At 34.8% G+C, this 22835-nt stretch overlaps 1 protein-coding gene across 1 annotated transcript in view; it reads left to right on the forward strand.

Moving 5' to 3' along the window:
• Positions 1 to 22835, forward strand: part of MYO9A (myosin IXA) — a 434300-nt gene that overhangs the window by 200864 nt on the left and 210601 nt on the right. The window contains 4 exon segments of the mRNA XM_037833522.1: positions 7585 to 7706; positions 12941 to 13082; positions 17250 to 17445; positions 20631 to 20750. Of these exon segments, the coding sequence (XP_037689450.1) occupies positions 7585 to 7706; positions 12941 to 13082; positions 17250 to 17445; positions 20631 to 20750 (580 nt within the window).

A 22835-nucleotide genomic window follows, 5' to 3' on the forward strand; every position in this document is an offset into this window, starting at 1 on the left:
AAGATATAGCTCAGTTAAAGGAGCAAATCAAAAAGTTAGATGAGGTACAGAATCTGGAAAAACTAATCAAAGATGTTCAAACAAATTGCCTAAACAAATTCAACAAGGTGGCTAAAGAGATAAAGGATATTACAAAGACACTGGGTGAGCATAAAGAAGAATTTGAAAACGTGCAACAGAAAGTAATAGATCTTAAGGGAATGTAAGAGGAAGAAGGAATAGATGAGAAATAATGGCCAAGAACTACCCAAGGCTTATGAAAGACAATGTATACAGGTCCAAGAATTACAGTGTACCCAAAACCAAGTAAATCCAAATAAACCTACTCCAAGACACATACTAATTAGAATGCTAAATACTAAGGTGTACTGGGTTTGTATATATTATGTCTTCCAGAAAAAGCCATGTTCTTTGATGCAGTCTTGTGGGGGCAGACATATTAGTGTTGATTAAGTTGGAACGTTGGGATTAGGTTGTTTCCATGGAGATGCACCCCACCCAACTATGGGTGATAATTCTGATTGGATAGTTTCCATGGAGGTGTGGCCCCGCCCATTCAGCATGGGCCTTGATTAGTTTACTAGAGCACTATATAAGCTCAGACAGAAGAAGCGAGCTTGCTACAGCCAAGAGGGAAGCTTTGAAGAATGCACAGGAGCTGAGAGAGGAGCTGCAGATGAGAGACATTTTGAAGACAGCTGTTGAAAGCAGACTGTTGCTCCAGAGAAGGTAAGAGAGGACAAATGCTCCAAGAGCAACAAAGAGTGACATTTTGAGGAGCTGAAACCTAGAGAGGAATGTCCTGGGAGAAAGCCACTTTGAAACCAGAACTTGAGCAGATGCCAGCCACGTGCCTTCCGAGCTAACAGAGGTTTTCCGGACATCATTGGCCATCCTCCAGTGAAGGTACCCAATTTGTTCATGCGTTACCTTGGACACTTTATGGCCTTAAGACTGTAACTTTGTAACCAAATAAACCCCCTTTATAAAAGCCAGTCCATTTCTGGTATTTGCTTAACGGCAGCATTAGTAAATTGGAGCATGAGAATAAAGAGAGAATTTTGAAAGCAGCAAGAGAAAAGGAATTCACAACATACAAAGGTTGCCCAGTAAGACTAAGCCTCCAATTTTTCATCAGAAAACCGGGAAGTGACAAGGCAGGGCATACTGCAAGAAGAAAGTCATCAGCCTACATCTCTTGAACTGACAAAACTGTTCTTCAAAAATGAGGAAATGTTTTAAGATATTCACAGATAAGCAGATGCTGAGAGAGTTCATTAACAAGACATTTGCCTTACAAGAAATACTGATGGGAATCCTGCAGGTTGAAAGGAAAGGACAGGAGAGAGGGGCTTGGAGGAGATTATAAATATGAAGATTATCAGGAAGGGTAACTAAACGGGTAAAAAGAGAGACAGAAATAAGATATGACATACAAAAACCGAAGGATAAAGTCATTGAAGTAAATACTGCCTTTATAGTAATAATATTGAATATTAATGGATTAAACTTCCCAATGAAAAAACACAGACTGGCAGAATGTATTTTTAAAAAGTGTCCTATTTGTTGTCCACAAGACACTCACCTCAGAGCCAAGAATACAAATAGGTTGAAAGTAAAAGGCTGCAAAAAGATATTCCATGCAAACAGTATCCACAATAAAACTAGGGAAGCTATTCTAGTATTGGACAAAATAAGTGCAAAGCTGTTACAAGACACAAAGGAAATCATATATTAAAAAAAGGGGCAATCCACCAAGAAGAAGTAACAATCATTAATATTTATACACACCTAATCAAAGCTGCCACGATATGCATGAGGCAAGCACTAGTAAAAATAAAGGGAAGTATAGACGTATTGACAATAATAGTTGGAAATGTCAGTAACACTACTCAATCAATAGATAGAACATCTAGACAGAGAATCAGTAAGGAAATAGAACCTGAATAATTTGATAAATGAATATATATAGAACAATGCACCCCAAGACTGCTGGATATACGATCTTCTCAGTGCTCCTGGATGATTCTGTGGGTTAGACTACAGGATGGGTCACAAAACTTGTCTTAATACATTAAAAAAAGATTAAAATTATACAAAGCACTTTCTCTGATCATGATGGAATGAAACTGGAAGTCAGTAACAGGCAGAGGATTGGGAAATGCACAAATTTATGGAGGTTAAACATCATACTGTGGGTCAAGGAAGAAATTGTATGAGAAATTAGTAAATATCTCAAGACGAATGAAAACAAGAACACAACACATCAAAACTTACGGCATGCGGTGAACTAACTTCATACCTTGAGGAACTAGAAAAAGACAAGCTAATCCAAATCAAGCAGAAGGAAAGAAATAACAGATTAGAGCATTAATAAATAAAATCGAGAACAGATAAAGAATAGAATCAGCAAAACCAAAAGTTTGCTTCTTTTGAGAAGATTAACAAAATTGAGAAGCCCTTAGCTAGATGGACAAAGACAAAAAGAGAGATGCAAATCAGTAAAATCAGAAATGAGAGGGGCGCATTACTACTAACCCTGCAGAAATAAAAAGATCCTGAGACGATACTACGAACAATAGTATGCCAACAAGGTAAACAACTTAGATGAAATGGATAATTTTCTAGAACACATGAACAACTCACAATGACTCCAGAAGAACTAGAAGGTCCCAACAAAGCAATCACAAGTAAAGTGATTGAAACAAATCTCAAAAACTTGCCAATGAAGAAAATCCCAGGAACAGGTGGTTTCACAGGCAAATTCTATCAAACATTCCAGGAATAATTAAAACATACTGCTCAAACTCTTCCAGAAAATTGGAGGAGGGAACACTACCTAACTCATTTGTGAAGCCAACATCACCCTAATACCAAAACCAGATAAAGATACTGCAAGAGTGGAAAATCACAGAGAAATCTCTAATGTATATAGATGCAAAAATCCTCAGCAAAATATTTTGAATCACATCCAGCAACACATTAAAAGAATTATACACCGTGATCAAGTGTGTTTTATCCCAGGTTGTGCAGGGGTGGTATGACACAAGAAAATCAACCAGTGTAATACACCACGTTAACAAATTGAAGAAGAACCACAGGATCATCTTGATTGCTGCATGAAAGTCATTTGACAAAATCCAGCATCCCTTCTTCATAAAAACACTTTGAAAGATAGGAATAGAAGGAAACTTTCTTAACATGATAAAGAACACAGCTAACATCTCAATGGTGAAACACTGAATGCTTTTCCTTTGAGATCAGGAGCAAGACAAGGATGACCACTGTCACTCCTTGTATTTGACATTGTACTAGAAGTTCTAGCTAGAGCAGTCAGGCAAGAAAAGGAAATTAAAGGCATCCAGATTGGAAAGGAAGAAAGCAAACTTTCACTGTTTGTGGATGATATGATCCTATACCTAGAAAGTCCTGAAAAATCGATAGCAAAGCCACTAGTCCTAATAAATGAGTTCAGCAATGTGGCAGGATAGACTATTAATCTGCAAAATGCAGTAGTGTTTCTATACACTAGTGATGAATAATGTGAGGAGGAAATGAAGAAAAAATTCCATTTACAAGAGGAACTAAAAGAATCAAATACCTAGGAATACGTTTAACCAAGGATGTAAAGGACTTGTATTCAGAAAACTATAAAACATTGTTAAACAAAATCAAAGAAGAGCTAGATAAATGGAAGGACATTCTGTGTTCATGGATTGGAAGATTATATATTGTTAAGATGTGAATTCTACCCTAGTTGATTGCAGATTCAATGCAATCCCAGTTAAAATGCCTGCTTTACAGAGTTGGAAAAGCCAATACCAGATTTATTTGGAAGGGTAATGGGACCCTGTTCTGGTTCTGATGTATTATGTCCCCCAAAATGCCATGTTTTGTGATGCAGTCTTGTGGGGGCAGATGTATTAGTGTTGATTAGGTTGGAATCCTTTGATTGTTTCCATGGAGATGTGACTCAGTCAACTGTGGGCAAGACCTTTAGATTGGATAATTTTGAATGGAAGTGTTACCCCATCCATTCAGGGTGAGTCTTAATTGAATCACTGAAGTCCTATAAGAAAGTTCCCAGATAGAAGGAGGAGCTGCAGTTAGGAGAGACATTTTAGAGATTGCCATTGAAAGTAGACTTTTGCTAGTCCAGAATTTGCCTGGGAGAAATTGAAAGTACACCCGCAGATGCCTAGAGAGAAAGGTCCTGGGAGAGAGCCATTTTGAAACAGCCTAGGAACAAGCAGATGCCAGCCATGTGCCTTCCCAGTTAACAGAGGTTTTCCGGACTCCATTAGCCATCCTTCGGTGAAGGTATACTTGTGTTGATCCTTAATTTGGACATTTTCGTGGCCTTCAGACTGTAACTTTGTAACCAAATAAACCCCCTTTAGAAAAGCCAATCCATTTCTGGTACTTTGCATAATGGCAACATTAGCAAACCGGAACAAACCCTGAATAGCCAAAAACATAATGAGAAAGAAAAATGAGATTGGAGATCTCTTACTTCCTGACTTGAAAGCATACTACAAAGCTACAGTGATAAATAAAACCAGCATGGTATTGACATAAAGATAGACATATTGATCAATGGAATTGAATCAAGAGTTCAGAAATAGACCCTCATGTGTATGGTCAATTGATTTTTTTTTTCCAATAGAAAAGAATAACTTCTTTTATTTACCCCCCCCCCAAAATCCAAATATTGGATGCTGTAAACAAAAATTCACAGTCTGTTCTTTCTAGCACTGATTCAAACGTCAGTTTTTTGAGAGTCTGTTTTCCATCGACTTCTTTTCTGCCTATGACATAGTCTATAGTCAGAATATTCCCCAAACACCCAAGTTGCAACTTGCTGCAACAAGGTGCTTCAGAGCAGGCAATGGTTGTAGAGACGTTGGAGGGAGAGACAGCCAGCAGTCCTGGCCTCCTCCATTCAACAATACTTCACCGCAAGTCTCGCCAAGTTACCATAACATTTTCATACTGGGTATTTTTACCGTTTACATTGTTAGCAAACCATTATTACAACAAAATATTACATAGAGATTCTTTCTTAGCACAGGAAAGCTATGCGAAAAAGAAATCTTTAGGAAAGATTATATTCAAATAGGTGCTATATATGAAATTACCTTTTTTTGGCTTTTTGGTTTTATCTAACATACTTTGTCATCAACAGTAACAGAAAAGCTTATTTTTGAACTGCTGTCAGTTTTCAACATAATACATTTCATTTACAAAATAGTTTACAATATTCATTTAACAAACATTGCAATGAAAGCAACTTTATGCATAGTAATACAACCAATAATAAGCAAACAGAAAGGGGTGATAAAAACAGTATGTTCACTATTCATTTCATTTCCTTCTTGACCTGGATTACAGATATTCCATTCTTCCATTTATTGAAGCCATGTTAAAATAGTCCACTCAAAACCAAATCCCATTTCTAGAAGTGAAGAGTCCTTCTTAATGTACAATTCTTGAGGCAGCTGGATTTGCTGCAAATTAATTGATTTTTGACACGGCTGCCAAGTCCACCCAACCTGACAGTTTCTTCAACAAATGGTGCAAGGTGAGCTGGCTATCCATAGCCAAGAGAATGAAAGAGGACCCCTGTCTTACACCTTATACAAAAATTAACTCAAAATGGATCAAGGACCTAAATATAAAAGACAGAACCATAAAACTCCTGGAAGAAAATCTAGGGAAGCATCTTCAAGATCTTGCGGTAGAAGGTTGACAGTGTGATTATGAAAGCCTTGTGGATCACATTCCCTTTATCCCTTGTATGGGTGGATAAGTAGAAAAATGGGGACAAAAACTAAATGAAAAATAGAGTGGGAGGGTGGGGATGATTTGGGTGTTCTTTTTTACTTTCATTTTTTTTTCTTATTTTTACTTTTTCTAGTAAAAGGAAAATGTTCAAAAAATAGACTGGGGTGATGAATGCACAGGTATATATGATGCTACTGTGAACAGTTGATTGTAAATCATGGATGATTGTATGATATGTGAATATATCTCAATAAAACTGAATTTTAAAAAAAAAGGTCTTGCAGTAGGAGGTGGTTTCTTGAAATTTATATCCAAAGCACAAGCAACAACAACAAAAAATAGGTAAATGTGACCTCTTCAAAATTGAATGCTTTTGAGCTTCAAAGGACTTTTGTCAAGAGGGTAAAAAGGCAGCTTACTCAATGGGAGAAAACAATGGGTTTAATACCCAGGATATATAAAGAGATCCTACAGCACAACAATCAGAAAGCAAACAATCCAACTTAAAAAATCGTTTAAAGACTTGAAAAGACATGTTTCCAAAGAAGAACTACAAATGGCTATAAAGCACATGAAAACTTGTTCAACATCACCAGCTGTCAGGGAAATGCAAATCAAAACCACAATGTGATACCATTTCACACCTACTCCAATGGCCACTATTAAAAAAACAAACTGCAAGTGTTGGAGAGAAGTGGTGAAACAGGAACACTTTTTCTCTATTGGTGGTAATGTAGAATGGTGCATCTGCTGTAGAAGACAGTTCGGTAGTTCTTCAAAATAGTAAGTATAGAACTGCTATATGATCTGGTAATTCTGCTCCTTGGTATATACTCAGAACTGAAAGCAGGGACATGAACAGACATTTGCACATTGACGTTCATAGCATTATTTACATTTGCCAGAAGATGGAAATAACCCAAGTATTCATTAACTGATGAATGTATAAACAAAATGTGGTGTATTCATATGATGGAATATTAATGCAGCTGTAAGAAGAAATGAAGCCATGATGCATGTGACTACATGGATCAACCTTGAAGACATTAAGTTGAGTGAAATAAGCCAGACATAAAAGGACAAATAGTGTATGACCTCACTAATATGAACTAAATATAAGTACTAAACTCCTGATGTTTATATCTAGAACATAGGTTACCAGAAGATAGAACAAGGGCAGAGAATGAGGAACTGATGATTAATTTGTGCAGAATATATATTAAGATTGATTGTAAATGTTTGGGAATGGATGGAGGTGACGAGAGCACATTATAGTGACTATAACTAACAGCAATGATATGTGGGTGTGATTGTGGCTGAAACAAAGTTTATGGTCATGTATGTCATGCATAATATAGTGAACACTCTTCAGGGCGAAAATACCACTAATGACCTGACATGATGCTTTCCCACTTTCCCGAGAAATTGTTTCATTAAATTCATTGTTGAGGATCCAGTAAATACTTTCAGTCTTTGATGGCTTAAAATCATGTGGGAGAAATTAGATTTCTTTACTGTATACTTTTCCGTAGTGGATTTATCAGATAGTGTGACAAAAAAGATTATAACCAAAAAATCTTGTTATAGTACTTTATTTTAAAAAATGGGTATGTTTAGAATCAGATTTGTAGAAGTGACAATTATACATCCTTCCATTGTGTGGAATGGTGGGTTTTTTTTTTTTTTTTAAGTTTTAGACTGTTCTTTTAAGCCTTCTAAAAGTTTTCATTCCTTATTGTCATGTACCTATTATTTTCTGCAACGTGAATAAATTGTTGTTTTGTTATTTGGTTTTTCTAGGAAGAATATAGAGCTGAAGGCATCAGTTGGCACAATATAGAGTATATTGATAATACCTCTTGTATAAATCTTATTAGCAAGAAACCAACAGGACTACTCCATCTTTTGGATGAGGAAAGCAAGTGAGTGTATTTCTTTTTAATTGTGTATTTTGGCTTTTCATGTCTTTCTAAGACCTAAACTTCCTTCTTACATTCTCAAATAAAGAGCCAAAGGTTTCCTTGTATGCATTTTTTGTGTGTGTTTCTACACAGTTATTTTAATGCTCAATTTGTTGACATTAGGTTTATTTTGTTGCTTGTTCCTCCTTTCTTGAATTGACTTTTACATATGAGATGTGTTTGCAGGTTTCATGTTTGATGGGAAAGAATATCATGATAGGCTAGTGATGTCTGTCATAACTGTGTGAGTGATAAGTGATACCACAAGTCACATATTTGCCATGCTTGTTAACAGTATTCACTATACTAAACTTAAATATAAGCTTCAGAAATAAAGATTCATATAGCATCCTCTAGGGTGCTCTCAATATTCTATAAAATATTATTTAGAATTAAATTATCCTAAGAGATGATAAGTTTAGATTTAGAGAAACTGAAGTTATGGAAGATCTGTGCTTTTTTGTGACTGCTTAGTGAAAAAGTTAGAAATTGAATTAGGTCACCTGATTCCTAGGTTAATATTATACCCACTAAACTAGGAGAGAAAATATTGGGAAATATTATTATAGGTAGGATTATCAAATATCAGTGTGCTGGTTTGAATGTATTGTGTCCCCCAGAAAAAATCATATTCTTTGATGCAATCTTGTGGGGCAGACATTTTAGTGCTGATTAGATTGGAATTCTTTGAGTGTTTCCATGGAGATGTGCCCCACCCAACTGTGGGTGATGACTCTGATTGGATAATGTCCATGGAGGTGTAACCCCACCCATTTAGGGTGGGTCTAAATTCAATCACTGGAGCCATATAAATGAGCTGACAAACAGAAGGAACTCAGTGCAGTGCAGCTGTGAGTGACATTTTGAAGAGAAGCTACAGCCAGGAGGGGCACTTTGAAGAAAGCACAGGAGCTGCAGATAAGAGACAGTTTGAAGATGGCTGTTGAAAGCAGACTCTTGCTCCGGAGAATCTAAGAGAGGACAAATACCCGAAGTGCAACTAAGAGTGACATTTTTGAGGAACTTCAGCCTAGAGAAGAACATCCCGGGAGAAAGCCATTTTGAACCCAGAACTTTGGAGGAGATGCCAGCCACGTGCCTTCCCAGCTAACAGGTTTTCCGGACACCACTGACCATCTTCCAGTGAAGGTACCCAATTGCTGATGTGTTACCTTGGACACTTTACGGCCTTAAGACTGTAACTGTGTAACCAAATAAACCCCCTTTTATAAAAGCCAATCTGTTACTGGTGTTTTGCATTCCGGCAGCATTAGCAAACTAGAACAATCAGGTTTGCATGGGACAGGCTAAAGTTTATGCTTGCTGTCTCAGTTTAATTATTAAAAGTGTCTCCTTTCACTCTCAGAAATGTCCTTGTTTGAATAATAGATTATATGTTACCTATTCATATGCTGTAAACACACAGATTTGCAACATACAAATAGCAGTATTTTAGCAGTATTGGCAGAATGCAGAATATTTTAGAAAGGGGCTGCCAACAGTTACATCTGGTATCCACTCTACTCACTGTATCACTAAACTATTTCCATTAATAATATAAATTAAAATAAAGTTAACACAAATGGAAAATATTTTATTTTTTTTCCTCAGTTGTATAAAAATCCCTGATGTTGCTCTGTGTGTCCTGAACATATATTACCTCTTATAAAATTTTGGGGTTAGTGGTTCTTATCTCTCCTGATTCAGTAGGTCTGGGGTGGGGCAAGATATCTTTTATTTTGGAACGCTTCCTAGATGCTTTAGCTATCCAATGCTGAAAACCATTGTGGTTGATATAGAAATGATAAGCAGTTTTTTTTGTTTGGGGTATTTTATGGTAACAAAAAGAACAAAATGTTTAAGCAATTCAAGGAAAAGATTCTATGGTTAGGAAATGGTGGACTTGAGATTCAAATCCTCCAGGTATTTCTGACTTCTAAGCTTATGCTTATGTTTCTTCTCCATAATGCGTAGACTTTAGATTTAGAAGTATCCAGTGTTTGTATCCCAAATCTGTTAATTACCCTTGGCAAATCTCTTCTCTTAATATCCTTGGTCCTCAGCTTTCTTATTTGTAAAACAGAAATGATGGTGATAAATGATGATGTTGCCTGCCATGTTTCTTAAGGTGGTCGTGTGCGGGAATTAATGTTGAGTATATAATTAAAATCTGAATTAAGTAAGAGGGCCAGGTCTGTCCCGTCATTGTTTAAGCAACATTTCATTACATCTTATCATACCCCAACTGCATTTCCCTGGCCAAGTGTTAACTCACATCGATGTATATATTGCCCAATGAAGAGAATGGCAACTCTTTGCTGTGAACCTCAAAATTTCTAAGGTTAAGCCAGATAGCCAAAAATTTTAAGGAGATAGATTTTGGCTCAATATGAGGGAGAATTTTCTAATTATTAGAGCTCATTAACAGCTACTTCAAAAGTAATAAAATTCCCCATTATAGTAATTATTTTGCATTATATGCCATCTGTTGTAAGTAGGAGACTAGCCAGAATAACCTCTTAATCATCCCTTCATTTGAGTTTCTATATTCAGTCCTCCATAAAATTTTTTAGTAAGCCCTAAATTCATTTCCTCACTTTATAAGTCACTTCTGTAGTTATTAGCTCCCCTTGTAAATGGACTATCTTTGTTTCTTTGCTTTAACATCCCAGAAGATGCATGAAGGTATGGAATATTTTCCCTCTGCCATTTGTCTGGAAAAGGGATTGAAAAATTAGTCACATTTAGGAAGTGTTATTTTGGGAATCCCTTAGGCTGAGTCTTTTTCTTCTAAAGAAATGTTTCATTTTATAGGGAAAATATGACATGAAACATATCCTTAGCTGTATTCCTACATCATTCAATGTATTTGTTAGTGCTTTAGCCTCCTGGTTTTGGAGTCGGAAATTAAGCTAGATTCTGAAGGATGCAGTGTGGCATTTAGGAAGGCGGAATAGTATAAATAAAGTCTCAGATATGAATAGGGTGTTAGTGTTACTAGTCTTTCCTATAGTACTCAAAGGGAGGTCTGCAGACAACAGTATTGGCAGCACCTTGGAGCTTGTTAGAAGTGTAGAACCTCACTCTTCCACTCCAGATCTGTTGAATCACAATCTACATTTTAACAGAGACTGAAGTTAAGATCAGAGCATTCATTTAGGACAGCATTTGTTAATCTTGCTTTCACTCATAAAGTACCTGGCGAACTTTTAATAATAATGATGCTAGATCACCACCCTGACCAATGAAATCAGAATCATAGGAGTTGGGGTCCAGGCACTGGCATTTCTGAAAACTCCACAAGTACTTCTTATATGCATACAAACGCTAATCTAAGGCTACTCTTGCAGATAGCCTTTGGAGAAGACTAGATTAAGAATTTTGAAATGAGCAGTAGTGGTTCATGTGTTTCTTGGTTCCAAACTGTTTTACTTGATACACAGTAAGTATCCACAAATGTTTGTTGAATGCAAGGAAAGAGTTTTCCTTTTCATCTTCCCCAATTTGGAGCAATAATGGTTCTCATGCCTATCCTCCTTCCTTTGGCAATTTCTGTTGTCTATTTAAAAAGTATGATAAAAATCAATCACAAACTTTCAATTACACAGACAACTACAAAGTAAATAAATCCTTACTTAGAAACAATGAAGACAGCATCCTGCCTGGAGAGAATTCTGCTATGCGGTAGTGAGAACTTTGGAGGGGTCTGGTTGATCTAGGCTTAGGAGCTTGGAGTCAGTCTCTTTGCCTTGTGATCCATGCATTTTCTGAGAACATGATTAAAGCACTATTGTAGGAAAATTTTTTTTTATAATATGTTTTGCTGACTTGAAATAAGGTAAGATTAGAATCAATGAGGCTAGTATAGAGGCTATTGCTGTAGTCTCTGAGGTTGTAAAGTTTGTAATATCCGTTGTAGAATGGCTTTAGTGTTCTGGAATGGAAAGGAAGAACTAGATACAGGGAGATATTTTGAGGTAGGATTGGTATTTGAATGCAAAAGCATGCCTGGATGACAAGGAGAATGACAGCGTTGACAACATAGAAAAGTGGATAAGATTTATGTAATCTCTATAGGGTACCAGTTCTATTACTAGTGTTATTTAATTCTTCCAGCACTGTGATACCTGGTATTGTACTCATTTTATGGATTGTGAAACCAATGCTCAAAAAAGTTACATAGTTTGCTCGAGGTCACAGAGCTGTTAATCTAAACAATGAACATCATTGTTCAGGCAATGATGTTTAGATAATGACATTGTCTAGACAATGATGTTTAGATAATGACACCAAAGGCCATTATCTTTCCTCCCTGATTCTAATGCATGCTAATGTAATTAACTGTATTTGTTGCAATTTTGAAGTCATTTTCACATGTCATATCTGCTTTTCAGCACCTGTACAACCTCATGTCTCATTATTTCTCATTATTTCAGCTACAGTTAAGCAAAAGTATCCTCTGATAAATAATCCTTTTCCTATCCATGTTATCTCCTCTATTTAAAACTCCTACTCAGCCATTAAAGTCTAGCTCATACTCTGTTTCCTGTGTCCTCTGTGAACCCTTCCATTATTCCTTGTCATTTGTGGCTATTTTTCTCTGTGAACATTTATGTCCCCATATTTCCTTTTATGCATTAATTATTAATAAATGGCCATTTGAAAAATTCTTGGATATGAAATGCTCATCAATAAGTACAAATTTGTTGATGTATATTTTATTTATGTTGATGTATAATATGTAGTAATTGGTATAGGTAAGAAAATTGCTACTTACATATGCAAGAAGAAATAGGATAAAGAATGACTGGATTTATAGAATCTGTTCAAATTGAAAGATTATTCCCGTTTTGAAAGTTCTGGGCCCCTAACAGCGTATGATTTGGATTTTATTTTCCATTGATTTTTATCACGAGGCAACCTTAGCTAAATATCTAAAGACCTAAGTTATTTTCTCAATTCTACTTGCAAAGTATGATTTTAGACAAGTCAAAACTTTTTATTTTTCATCTATAAAATAGGGATACCAATTCTTATATTTACTTTTTAATTTACTAGGAGACCAAGGTTAGGTAATATAAGTGAAAATCTTTTGTAAACTGCTAAATGTGTTAGGTGGCAATGTGATGCACTTAAAATGTGCTAATTTCTACGTCTTTCTTCAACAAAAACACTTTTTTTTCCCTTTAATTCAGCTTTCCACAAGCTACAAATCAAACATTACTAGACAAGTTTAAACGTCAACATGAAGAGAATTCTTACATTGAATTTCCAGCAGTGATGGAGCCTGCTTTCATCATAAAGCATTATGCTGGAAAAGTAAAATATGGAGTAAAGGTCAGTAAATTTCTCATTGAGCAGAAGTGTTTTCTTAATTATATCACTTTTCCTGGCACCCTACCCTTTTTGTAGTTTGTGAAGGCTCTTGGTCAGTAACAAACGAATTGGAGACATTTTATAAGAGTGCTACTAAAAGATTGTACTTTTCAGTATTTTGTCTTAGGATGTATTTCTGTTAGTTTCCTCCTGCAGACAAACCTGATGTTGCCAGTCCATTCTAATAACCTTTGTAGTTAGATCTGACACAATAGACAGCAACTGTGTGTTGGTCTAAAACCTGCTATTTGGTCCATGTAGTTTGTCGTTTTTCTCCCTTCTTTAGATCCATGAGGCCTGACAGAGGCTTCATGTCTTCTTGTACCATTAGGTACTTGTGAGTCTGCATTCTTAATGAATGTATTGGAAGTCCTAAACCTTGTGGAAGGAAGTCTTTGTAATACTGCCCATTTCCTTGTTTGTAATTGGTAAACCCATTACCCTTCAACCACTTGATGTTTAAAGTCTGCCATTTAAGGCATTAATTTCCCAGACAATGCAGTGACGATACAGAGAATAATGGAGCAATGTGTTTTCTCCTGCTTCTTGAGGTGAGTGTCACAATTAAGATCACTGATTCATTTATGTATTCACTGATTCATTTATTCAGGAAGTGTCATTGAACATAGACTATGTGTCAGACCTTATGTAGCTGTTGGGAATCATGTAGTGGTTAACCAGACAGACATGTTCCTGAATGTATATATATTTACACACATATATATTTGTGCACACATATATACATATATAAACAAAAAAGACTGTATTTTGTAAATTATAAATAAGAGAATAGGTTCTGTGAAAGAAAATAGTGAAATAATGGGTTTTCAATTTGTGAATCCATGAACACCTCTCTGAAATTTGTTTTTTTAAATGCATATATTAGAAAAGAAAAATGTTTGAAAAGCAATTAAGTAACCTTTCATTTCAAGAAACCAGAAGAAGAATAGCAAATTAAACCCAATAAATTAGATGAAGAAATAATAAATATAAAAAATCAGTGCAGTAGAAAGATGTATAATAGAGAAATGGACAAAGCCAAATGATAACAGAAAATAACATAAATAAAAAGATTATAGAAAATAACTTATGATAAAAAAGGGGATTCACAATTTATAGATATCAGGAATAAAAAAGAGGATTTTATACCTACTCTACAGATATTAAAAGGATATTAAGAGGATATTATGGGGGGGAGAGAAGGAGGATATTAGGAACACATTTTGCCAGTAAATATGACAACTGAGATGAAATGAATAAATTCCATGAAAAACACAGTTTACCAAAACTGACTCCAGAAAAAAAATAGAAGAATCTGAAAATCTTTTGTCTGTTAAATATTTTAATCAGTAATTTAAAACACTCCCTCAAAGAAAATTTCAGGCTTATATTACTTCACTGGTGAATGCATCCAAACATTTAGTAAGAATTTACGCTGGTCTTATACATTCTCTTTCATGTTAGAGACACTTGTAAGATGTCTAAATGGATCTAAAAAAATAACAAAAATCTGAGTTGGAAACACACATACACCCTAGATATGGTTGAGATAACCTGATGTAAGAAGACTGAGTTTAAAAAAAAAAAAAGTAATGTAAGATCAAATCCTGAGATCCAGCAATGGGGACAGGAAAGGGGCAACACAAGAGGTGAGATATTATGGAAACCAGGAGAAGAGAGAGCTTAGTTATGTCATATATACTTAGGATTTCTAGAAACATGAGGATACAGAGGAGAGATAATTTCATTGTCATTGGTCACTATTAACACTTGACATACATCATGGAAAAGAATGCCACAGTTTTAGGTTGTACAGTGTAGTGATTAATAGAATGAGATGGTCTTTGGAGAAGGGCAGTGTGGTGTTTCAATTCCTGTTACTTTCTATTTGACCTTTGGCAAGCTTCTTTACCTGTTATCAGTAAAGTGTGTTTTGTAACTGGGTCTGCTACATTGGATAATTGTTGGAATTGAATGAAATAAGTTATGTAAAGCACTTAACACCTCGCCTGCTCTCAGTAGGTTTTCACTGGTGGTGGTGGTAGCAGTGATTTGGATTTGAAAATTCTTATTCTATTTTATTAATTTTTTTTTAATAATACATAGAACCTTGTTTACATGACTAATACATTCCAAGACCCTTGCTGAAGTTGAAGTTGGGCATCATAACATACCTAATTATTTAATAAGTTTTTCTTATACAAATACCTATCACATTTTTTATGTAAATGAGGCAAATAAACACTCTAGTAACAATAAGTAGGCAAAATTAATCATAGAAATAATTTTTAAAAAATCTTAATTCTCTCTGCCTTTATCTTTTTTCGATTTCCAGTTGAGTGTACCTGAATTCACATGTGTTGAGTTCATGTAAAATTAGGTCCTACTGTATATACTTTTGTTCTAAGTGTATCAAATGGGGCAAGCTATGGACCAAGGCTCCTGGCTTATTTCCCCTTTTCACCCCTTTTTGGTTGGCAGAACAAAGAAGGATTAGGAAAGGAAAGCCCTAAAGATAATAGAATGATTCCAAGCTGCCTTCTGAGCATGAGGGTAGATGAGGCATGTGTCTCACAGAATTCTGAGTGAGAAGTATTCTGACACTGCTTCAACTTGAAGGGATTTACTCTCCAAGGTTTTAAACCTCTAATTTGGGTGTATTTAAAATTATAGCCATACGCTTAGACTGTGCTTAACAGTCTTAGACTCTTTTCCAGAGGTGTAAGCTTCGTGCCCTCCTTATCTTTCCGTAGGGCATTTTAACCCATTTTCTTGTGTTTTGCTCCCCTTCTCCCCATGCTTTGGCAGGTGGTTATTACTGCCTATCTACAATCCTTAAGTAGTCTTATCCTGTCCCATAGCTTTAAATATCTATATTATGATGACACCCAAATATATTTTCTGGAAGCTCTGTAGGGCTCTATGCTCATCTGCCTATTCGATGTGTGATGCAGACATAGTATAGTTGTTATGCGTGACTGAATTTGAGCCCCTGTTCTTCCATTTACTTGTCGTGCTGTAGGAACCAAGTTATTTATCCACTTTGTAATTGAGTTTCCTCTTGTATAAAATGGGAATAGTAATGATATCTACCTTAAGGGGTTATTATGAGGATTAAATGAAATTAAATGAGACAGTGCATGTAAAATGCTTAGAAAAGTACCAGGCATACAGTAACCTCTTAATAATTGATACCTGCTATTATTATCCTCTTCACTATCTTAAACTTCGATTGGACAGAACTGTCCTCTTGATCCCCACTTGTCATCTCAGACCTGCTCTTTTTCTGGACTTCTCTGTTTCATTTTATGGAGCCTCCATCCAACTAGTTACGTAAACCCAAAATATAGGAGTTAGACTGATTTCCTTACTCTCTTATTCCCTTACTTCCCTTATTCTCTCACTACCTCCCAATCCATCTGCAAGTTCTTTTATGTTTACCTCCAAAACATTTCCCTCACCACTGCTATTACCCACTTAGCCCAGGTCACTATCAGCTCTTATCTGGAATATTGCAAGCAGTCTTTTTCCATTCTTTCTTTGTACAATTCATTTCCTACCGAGCACCTGGTGTTATTTATAAAACACCAGTTAATTCATGTCTTTGCCCTTCCAGTGCCTTCCCTTTATACTTAAATAAAATCCAAACTCCTAATTCAGGCTTGTAGAGCCTTAATACACCTATTTATGTGCCATTCTTACTCTTGCCCAATATTCTCCAGCCCCTATTCTTACTGCTTATACCCTAACTTGTGCAGCTCATCACTACTTAAAGTTCTTTGTAGTAGTTGTTCCTTTGCTTGGAATGCTCTTTGTTTCCCATCTTCTCATGGCTGGCTCCATTTTGTTATTCACCTCTATTGTCATTTTATGTGATATCCTTCAGAGAGGCTCTCCCTGATAACAAGCTGCAATGAAATTGTAGAAAATTCATTCTAATTTACAAGTGTTATAGAATTCAGTAGTTATAGGGTTGGATGGTACTTTATAAAAGATATCTGATCCAGTTAGTTACCCAGAACAGAAGTCACTTTTGTAATCTTAATTCAGCTGCTATTCAACCCACTATTCTGGTTTTATTAATTAAAAAAAAATAACACTGATTTTTTTTTTTTTTTTTTAATGTAGGATTTCCGGGAAAAAAATACAGATCATATGCGCCCAGACATTGTAGCTCTTCTGAGAAGTAGCAAAAATGCATTTATCTCTGGGATGATTGGAATTGATCCTGTAGCTGTTTTCCGATGGGCAGTTCTTCGAGCTTTTTTCAGAGCAATGGTTACTTTCAGGGAAGCTGGGAAAAGACACATTCAGAGAAAAACTGGTAAGCAGTAGATATTAGTATTCCACCATTAGTTTTCCACCTCTTTGCTCCTCCACATAACAAGACAAATTAGTTCTGTTGTGTTTTCTTACCATGTCCCAACATTATGTTTCGGATATGGGTTGGGTGAATTTTATATGGTTGTGTATGTCTGTAAGCACTGGTACATTTTTACTAATAAATACCGATAGGAATGAGTGTAAAGCACCTGATATTTAGTAGGCACTCAGTAAATCATTGCTGTGATGATTTTTAATTGAAAAATTTAAAATGTAATCAATACCATCTCCATTTTCTTCTTGTGCCGTAGCTTTTACTACAAATGAAACATAATTTAATGAGTAAGCATCAGTCAAGAGACAGAAAAATTGGGATGGAAGTAGTAAAGTATTTTGGAAAAAATCTTTAATCAATTGAGAGCCATCTCTTTTCTTGACTGATTTCATGATTATGAGCAGTTTTTCTTTTCAGTAAAAACGAGTTAATACTGCCTGTAACATTATGAGGGCAAAGTCAAATAACATGTAAAGCATCTGTTTGTGAAGTGTTAGTTTTCTTTTCCTGTTACTCCTAACTCAGTTCATAGGCTTTTACTTTGAAGTTTAGTTACATGTAGTGTCTTCTTATTTTCTGATGGATAAAGCAGGATACCTTTTCTATATGCCTCCCTCTTAAATCATAAAATATCTCCTTCACATTCTTTGGGAGGGTTACCTGCTGCAGCTCAAGCCTTATATAAACCATTTCTATGTAGTGCAGATTTTCTGATACATATGCAGTCACTTAAAATTGGCTTTTCTGCCCAGAGAAGCTTGAGATTTATGCCCTTATAGGACATACCTGCACTTCCAGGACTCCCAAACTTAAATGGCTTTTTGGTGTGTGTAATAGCAGCAGAACTTTAAGATTTTAAATATTTGACATTAATAATTATATTTGGAAGATTATATTTCTCAAATGGGTGGCAAAGTAGTTGAACTTAGTTTCTGTTTCTTAGATTGTAATGTATGAGAACTGGCCTTTGTAGATAGGGAGAATTATAGTTTTCGTGAGAAATATAAGTGATATCTTAAACCGGCTTTTCATCTAATAAAGTGATTAATTATAATCCCTACAGCAGTCACTAAGAAAATAACTCAAAAATATAGTAAAAGAAATTATGGGAAAATTAAAATGGTATACTGTAAAATATCTATTTAATACAAATGAAGACAATGGAAGAATAGAAGAATGAAAAAGTGAATACCTATGTAGAACATAAACAACACACTCCTGATTAACCAGTGGGTGAAAGAAGAAATTGCAAAGGAAATAAAAAAATACTTTGAGATAAATGAAAACAAACACAGTATACCAAATATACCAATATACTTATGGGATGCAGCTAAAGCAATTCTTAGAGGGAAATTTATCACTCTCAACACTTGTATTAAAAAAAGAAGAGATCTTAGATCAATAATATTACTTTCCACCTTAAGACTCTAGGAAAAGTAGAGCAGACTAAAGCCAAAGCAAAGAGAAGGAAGGAAAGAATAAAGACTAGAGCTGAAATGAAGAAAAGAGAATAGAAAAGCAATAGAGAAAATCATTAAAACCAAAAGTTGGTTCTCTGAAAAGATCAGCAAAATTGGCAATCCTTGAGTATGAGTGACCAAGAAAGAGGAAGACTCAAGTTACTGAATTCAGGAATCAAAGTGCAGAGAGGTCATTGCTACCAATATAGAAATTAAAGAGATTATAATACTGTGAACAATTGTATGGCAACAAACTGGAATCTAAATGAAATGGACAAATTCTTAGAAATATGTGAAATACTGATACTTAATCAAGAAAAAAGTAGAAAATCTTACTAGATCTATAAAGAGATTGAATTAATTAAAAAAAAAAAGTCCCACAAAGAGAAGCAAAGGAACCATGAATTTCCTGGTTAATTCTACCAAATGTTTAAATAAAAACTAACACCAATCCTTCAAATTTCATTAAAAAACAAAAAAGAAACCTTTTGTTTCTATGTATAGTACTATCTGATGTTATAGTGTCATAAGTTTGCATCTCCTTTCTAAAATGTAGATGCCTAGTCTCTGGATATAAAAATTCAGTTTAAGAAATGATAGACTAGGAAACTCAGCAAAGAACCTTGAATTATTCTGCATCTGTTTAAATTTTAAAATGATTCAGCATTAAGAACTACTCTTGGATAGTTCCCTTGTATCTCATTTGTAATTATATGAATAATATGCATTAATGGAACTTTAGTTTATTATGTGTTGCTTAATTTGCCTCTATAGTTAAATTATTTACTTTTGGTTTTTCAAGTACAAATCTACTTAAATTTGAACTTTATTCCCTCACTCTAGAGGTGGTCTCCGAGTAAAGGATCCACACTCCCTCAAAGCCTGGAAAGCCTGTATTCTTTCTTAAATCTATTTATTGCTAATATTTATGGAACTGAAACTTATTTTTTTTTTCTTTCTTTATTTCTCAAGTGACTTGCTGTTTAAGTAACACTAATCTGGGACTTTGGTGTTAATTGAATGTACTGTCTTTCCCTTGCCACTGGTGACTGGTTTTGGTCTCACTTTGCTAGGAAATAGTGATGAAGTACAGATTTCCCAGCTCCATTTTAAGGTTTTAATTGCTGCTGGGTTTCCTTGCTATATGGTGCTTTTCTTCACACTTTTCCAACACTGACACACTTGTTGGACTTTCTGCAAGTGTTGTGGCTAATTGCAGGATTTGTGAAAGAATTGTTTAGCTTTTGGTACATTGTTTTGGGTTTATTTCTCTTTGGGATTCCATTGATGTTCCTTACAGTGTTGCCAACTATATGCTAATTATATGGCAGATAAGATAAAAACAAGTCTATTAAAAAATAATTAAATCTTACAAAATTTTTCCTTAGTATTTTAATTTAGAAATTTTTAGTATGGTGTTACCTTTCAACATTTTTGAGTACTGAAAAGGACACTTTGAATACCTGAAAAGGACCTTACTTTTTTCCTATTATTTTTGTGTAATTTCATCAAATTAATTGGAAAATCATTCACATTTAATCCCTATTTCTTAATCTATTTTATATATTCTTAAGATAGTTGGCAGCATTGTCCTTGATTCTCTGTTGGTTTGGGCTTATATAATGTCTTTTTCTTTTCTCCATTTTTTTTTTTTTTTTTTTGCTTCCTAAGGACATGATGATACAGCGACATGTACAATTTTGAAAAGTATGGATAGTTTTAGCTTTCTCCAACACCCAGTCCACCAGAGGAGCTTAGAGATTCTGCAGAGGTGCAAGGAAGAGAAGTACAGTAAGGCAAATCCTGATAAAATCTGTTTCATCACATATCCATTTGGAAATGGAAACCAGGAGCATTCTACATCAGAGTAGGACAGAAATTCCATAGGCAATATGACCTCCATAATTCTTGTGACCAGTCTCAGGATATTTCCATTGAGACTTTAGTTCTTTCCTCTTGAAAATGCTGATGTACCTGTTATTTTTACTTGGAGGACTCTGCCATTTGCCTGTGATCCTTGGCTTGATAATTATACTTGGCTATTCTCTGAATTGGTTCCCATATTTATCTTCCAGAAAGATGGAAACAAAGGTGATGGTGATGGTTTGTAGAAATTGATAATGCTTTTCATTCTGCTGATTAAAAAAAAATAAGTCTCTATTGAGGTCGATTTGAATTAAGTGAACTATATGTAAAGTGTATTAATTTCATAAGTTTTGATATATGTTTTTACCCATAAAACCATCATCACACTCAAGATAATGAACATGTCCAACACGTTTCCTCATGCCTCTTTCTAAGCCTGCCACACGTTAATGCTTGCTTATTTCAATATTAGAAATATTGATTTTATGTATCATTGGTAAAGCCACTTATTTTGATTACAGTCTTCCAATCAGACTTCCCAATGTCTGGTTTAGAGCAAAACCACTGTATTAATGTTTTAGCTTAAGGAAGAACGGCAGTATCATAGTGGATGTTCTTTATTATAAAATTGGTCTAAAAAGATGCCCTTGGTCTCCATTTCTCCTTTTCTCTTTTTTATTTATTAAACTCTTTCTGCATGAAAATCAGTTCCTTTGCCTATTGTGAGATTATAGTTGATGGCATACTGCTGTAGTGAGAATAAAGGAGTAGTTTAGAATACTCAAAGCCTAATTTTTTTCATCAATTTGCATATATTGGTCATAAATTACTTCTGTAATCTATTTTGATCTTTTTGAAAATTGGCCCAGATTTATTAGTTACTTTCACATTTCTCTGTTTGAAATTCCATGAAATTTCAGCATCAAATTGTCAGTGAGAAGAGAATATCTTTTCACTATTTAAAAGCAAACGTTATAGGTCTCTCTTAAGTGACTCTTTTATTGTCTGGTATAAGAAAGTATATAATGAATTTTTGAAAAATATGGTTAAAAATATTTTCTTACTTTAGAAAGAACAAAGGTAAGTATTTCATTTTTAAAAAACATCCTTCAGTGTTATACTTACAGCTATTGTTTTTAAGCTATATAAGTCCTTATAATGATGATCCATTGCCTTTTCTAAATTTTTTAATCATGGGATATTACTTAAAACAGTCCATAAGCTTTTTTGGAGACTTAAATTAATTCTTTTTAACTCTTAAATAGTTGCATGTGATCTGTGTGTTCATTTCCATGATGAACGTCAATCTGACAACTTCAGGCTTGATTGTATTTAGTATTTGTGTTTTATTTTGTCATATATCTTTTTTATTGTAGAATATAACATATGTACATAAAAGTGATAACTTTCCAAGTGCAGTTTAACAAGTAGTTAGCAAATTTCAAAGAATATTATAGGTTATAATTCCACAGTTTCAATTATTTCCTTATTATGAAATATAACAAATATACAAAGAGGTAATAGGTAGATACATAGGAAATTTCCAAAATTATTATGAGTTATAGTACCATAGTTTCAGTTATTTCCTTATAGTGAAATATATCATATATACAAAGAGGTATGACTTTCAAATTACAATTTAACAAGTAGCTATAGAACACATTTCAAAGGATGTTATGGGTTACTGTTCCACCATTTCAATTCTTTCCTTTTATCTAGGAAAAAGCAAATTATATGAAGATTCAGTATTCATAATTCTTTGTTAAATTCCATCTTGTCTCTTGCTACCCCTTCGTCTAGTTTAATCACTTTACGATCTTCAGAGATGTCAAGGCAGTGACCACCCTAACCTATTCATGTTGAAAAGGGATGTTGAATTTATGAGCAAAGGGGACATATCTGGTTGATGTTTTTGAAGAGGCTATTGCCTCTGGGTTTGGGGATTTAGCTGGCACAGGAGCACTCTGAAGGATTTAAGTTTAACAATTGTCTCCCCTATCCATTATCATA

Source organism: Choloepus didactylus, chromosome 4, assembly GCF_015220235.1.
Source record: "Choloepus didactylus isolate mChoDid1 chromosome 4, mChoDid1.pri, whole genome shotgun sequence".
NCBI classification, from domain to species: Eukaryota; Metazoa; Chordata; class Mammalia; order Pilosa; family Megalonychidae; genus Choloepus; species Choloepus didactylus.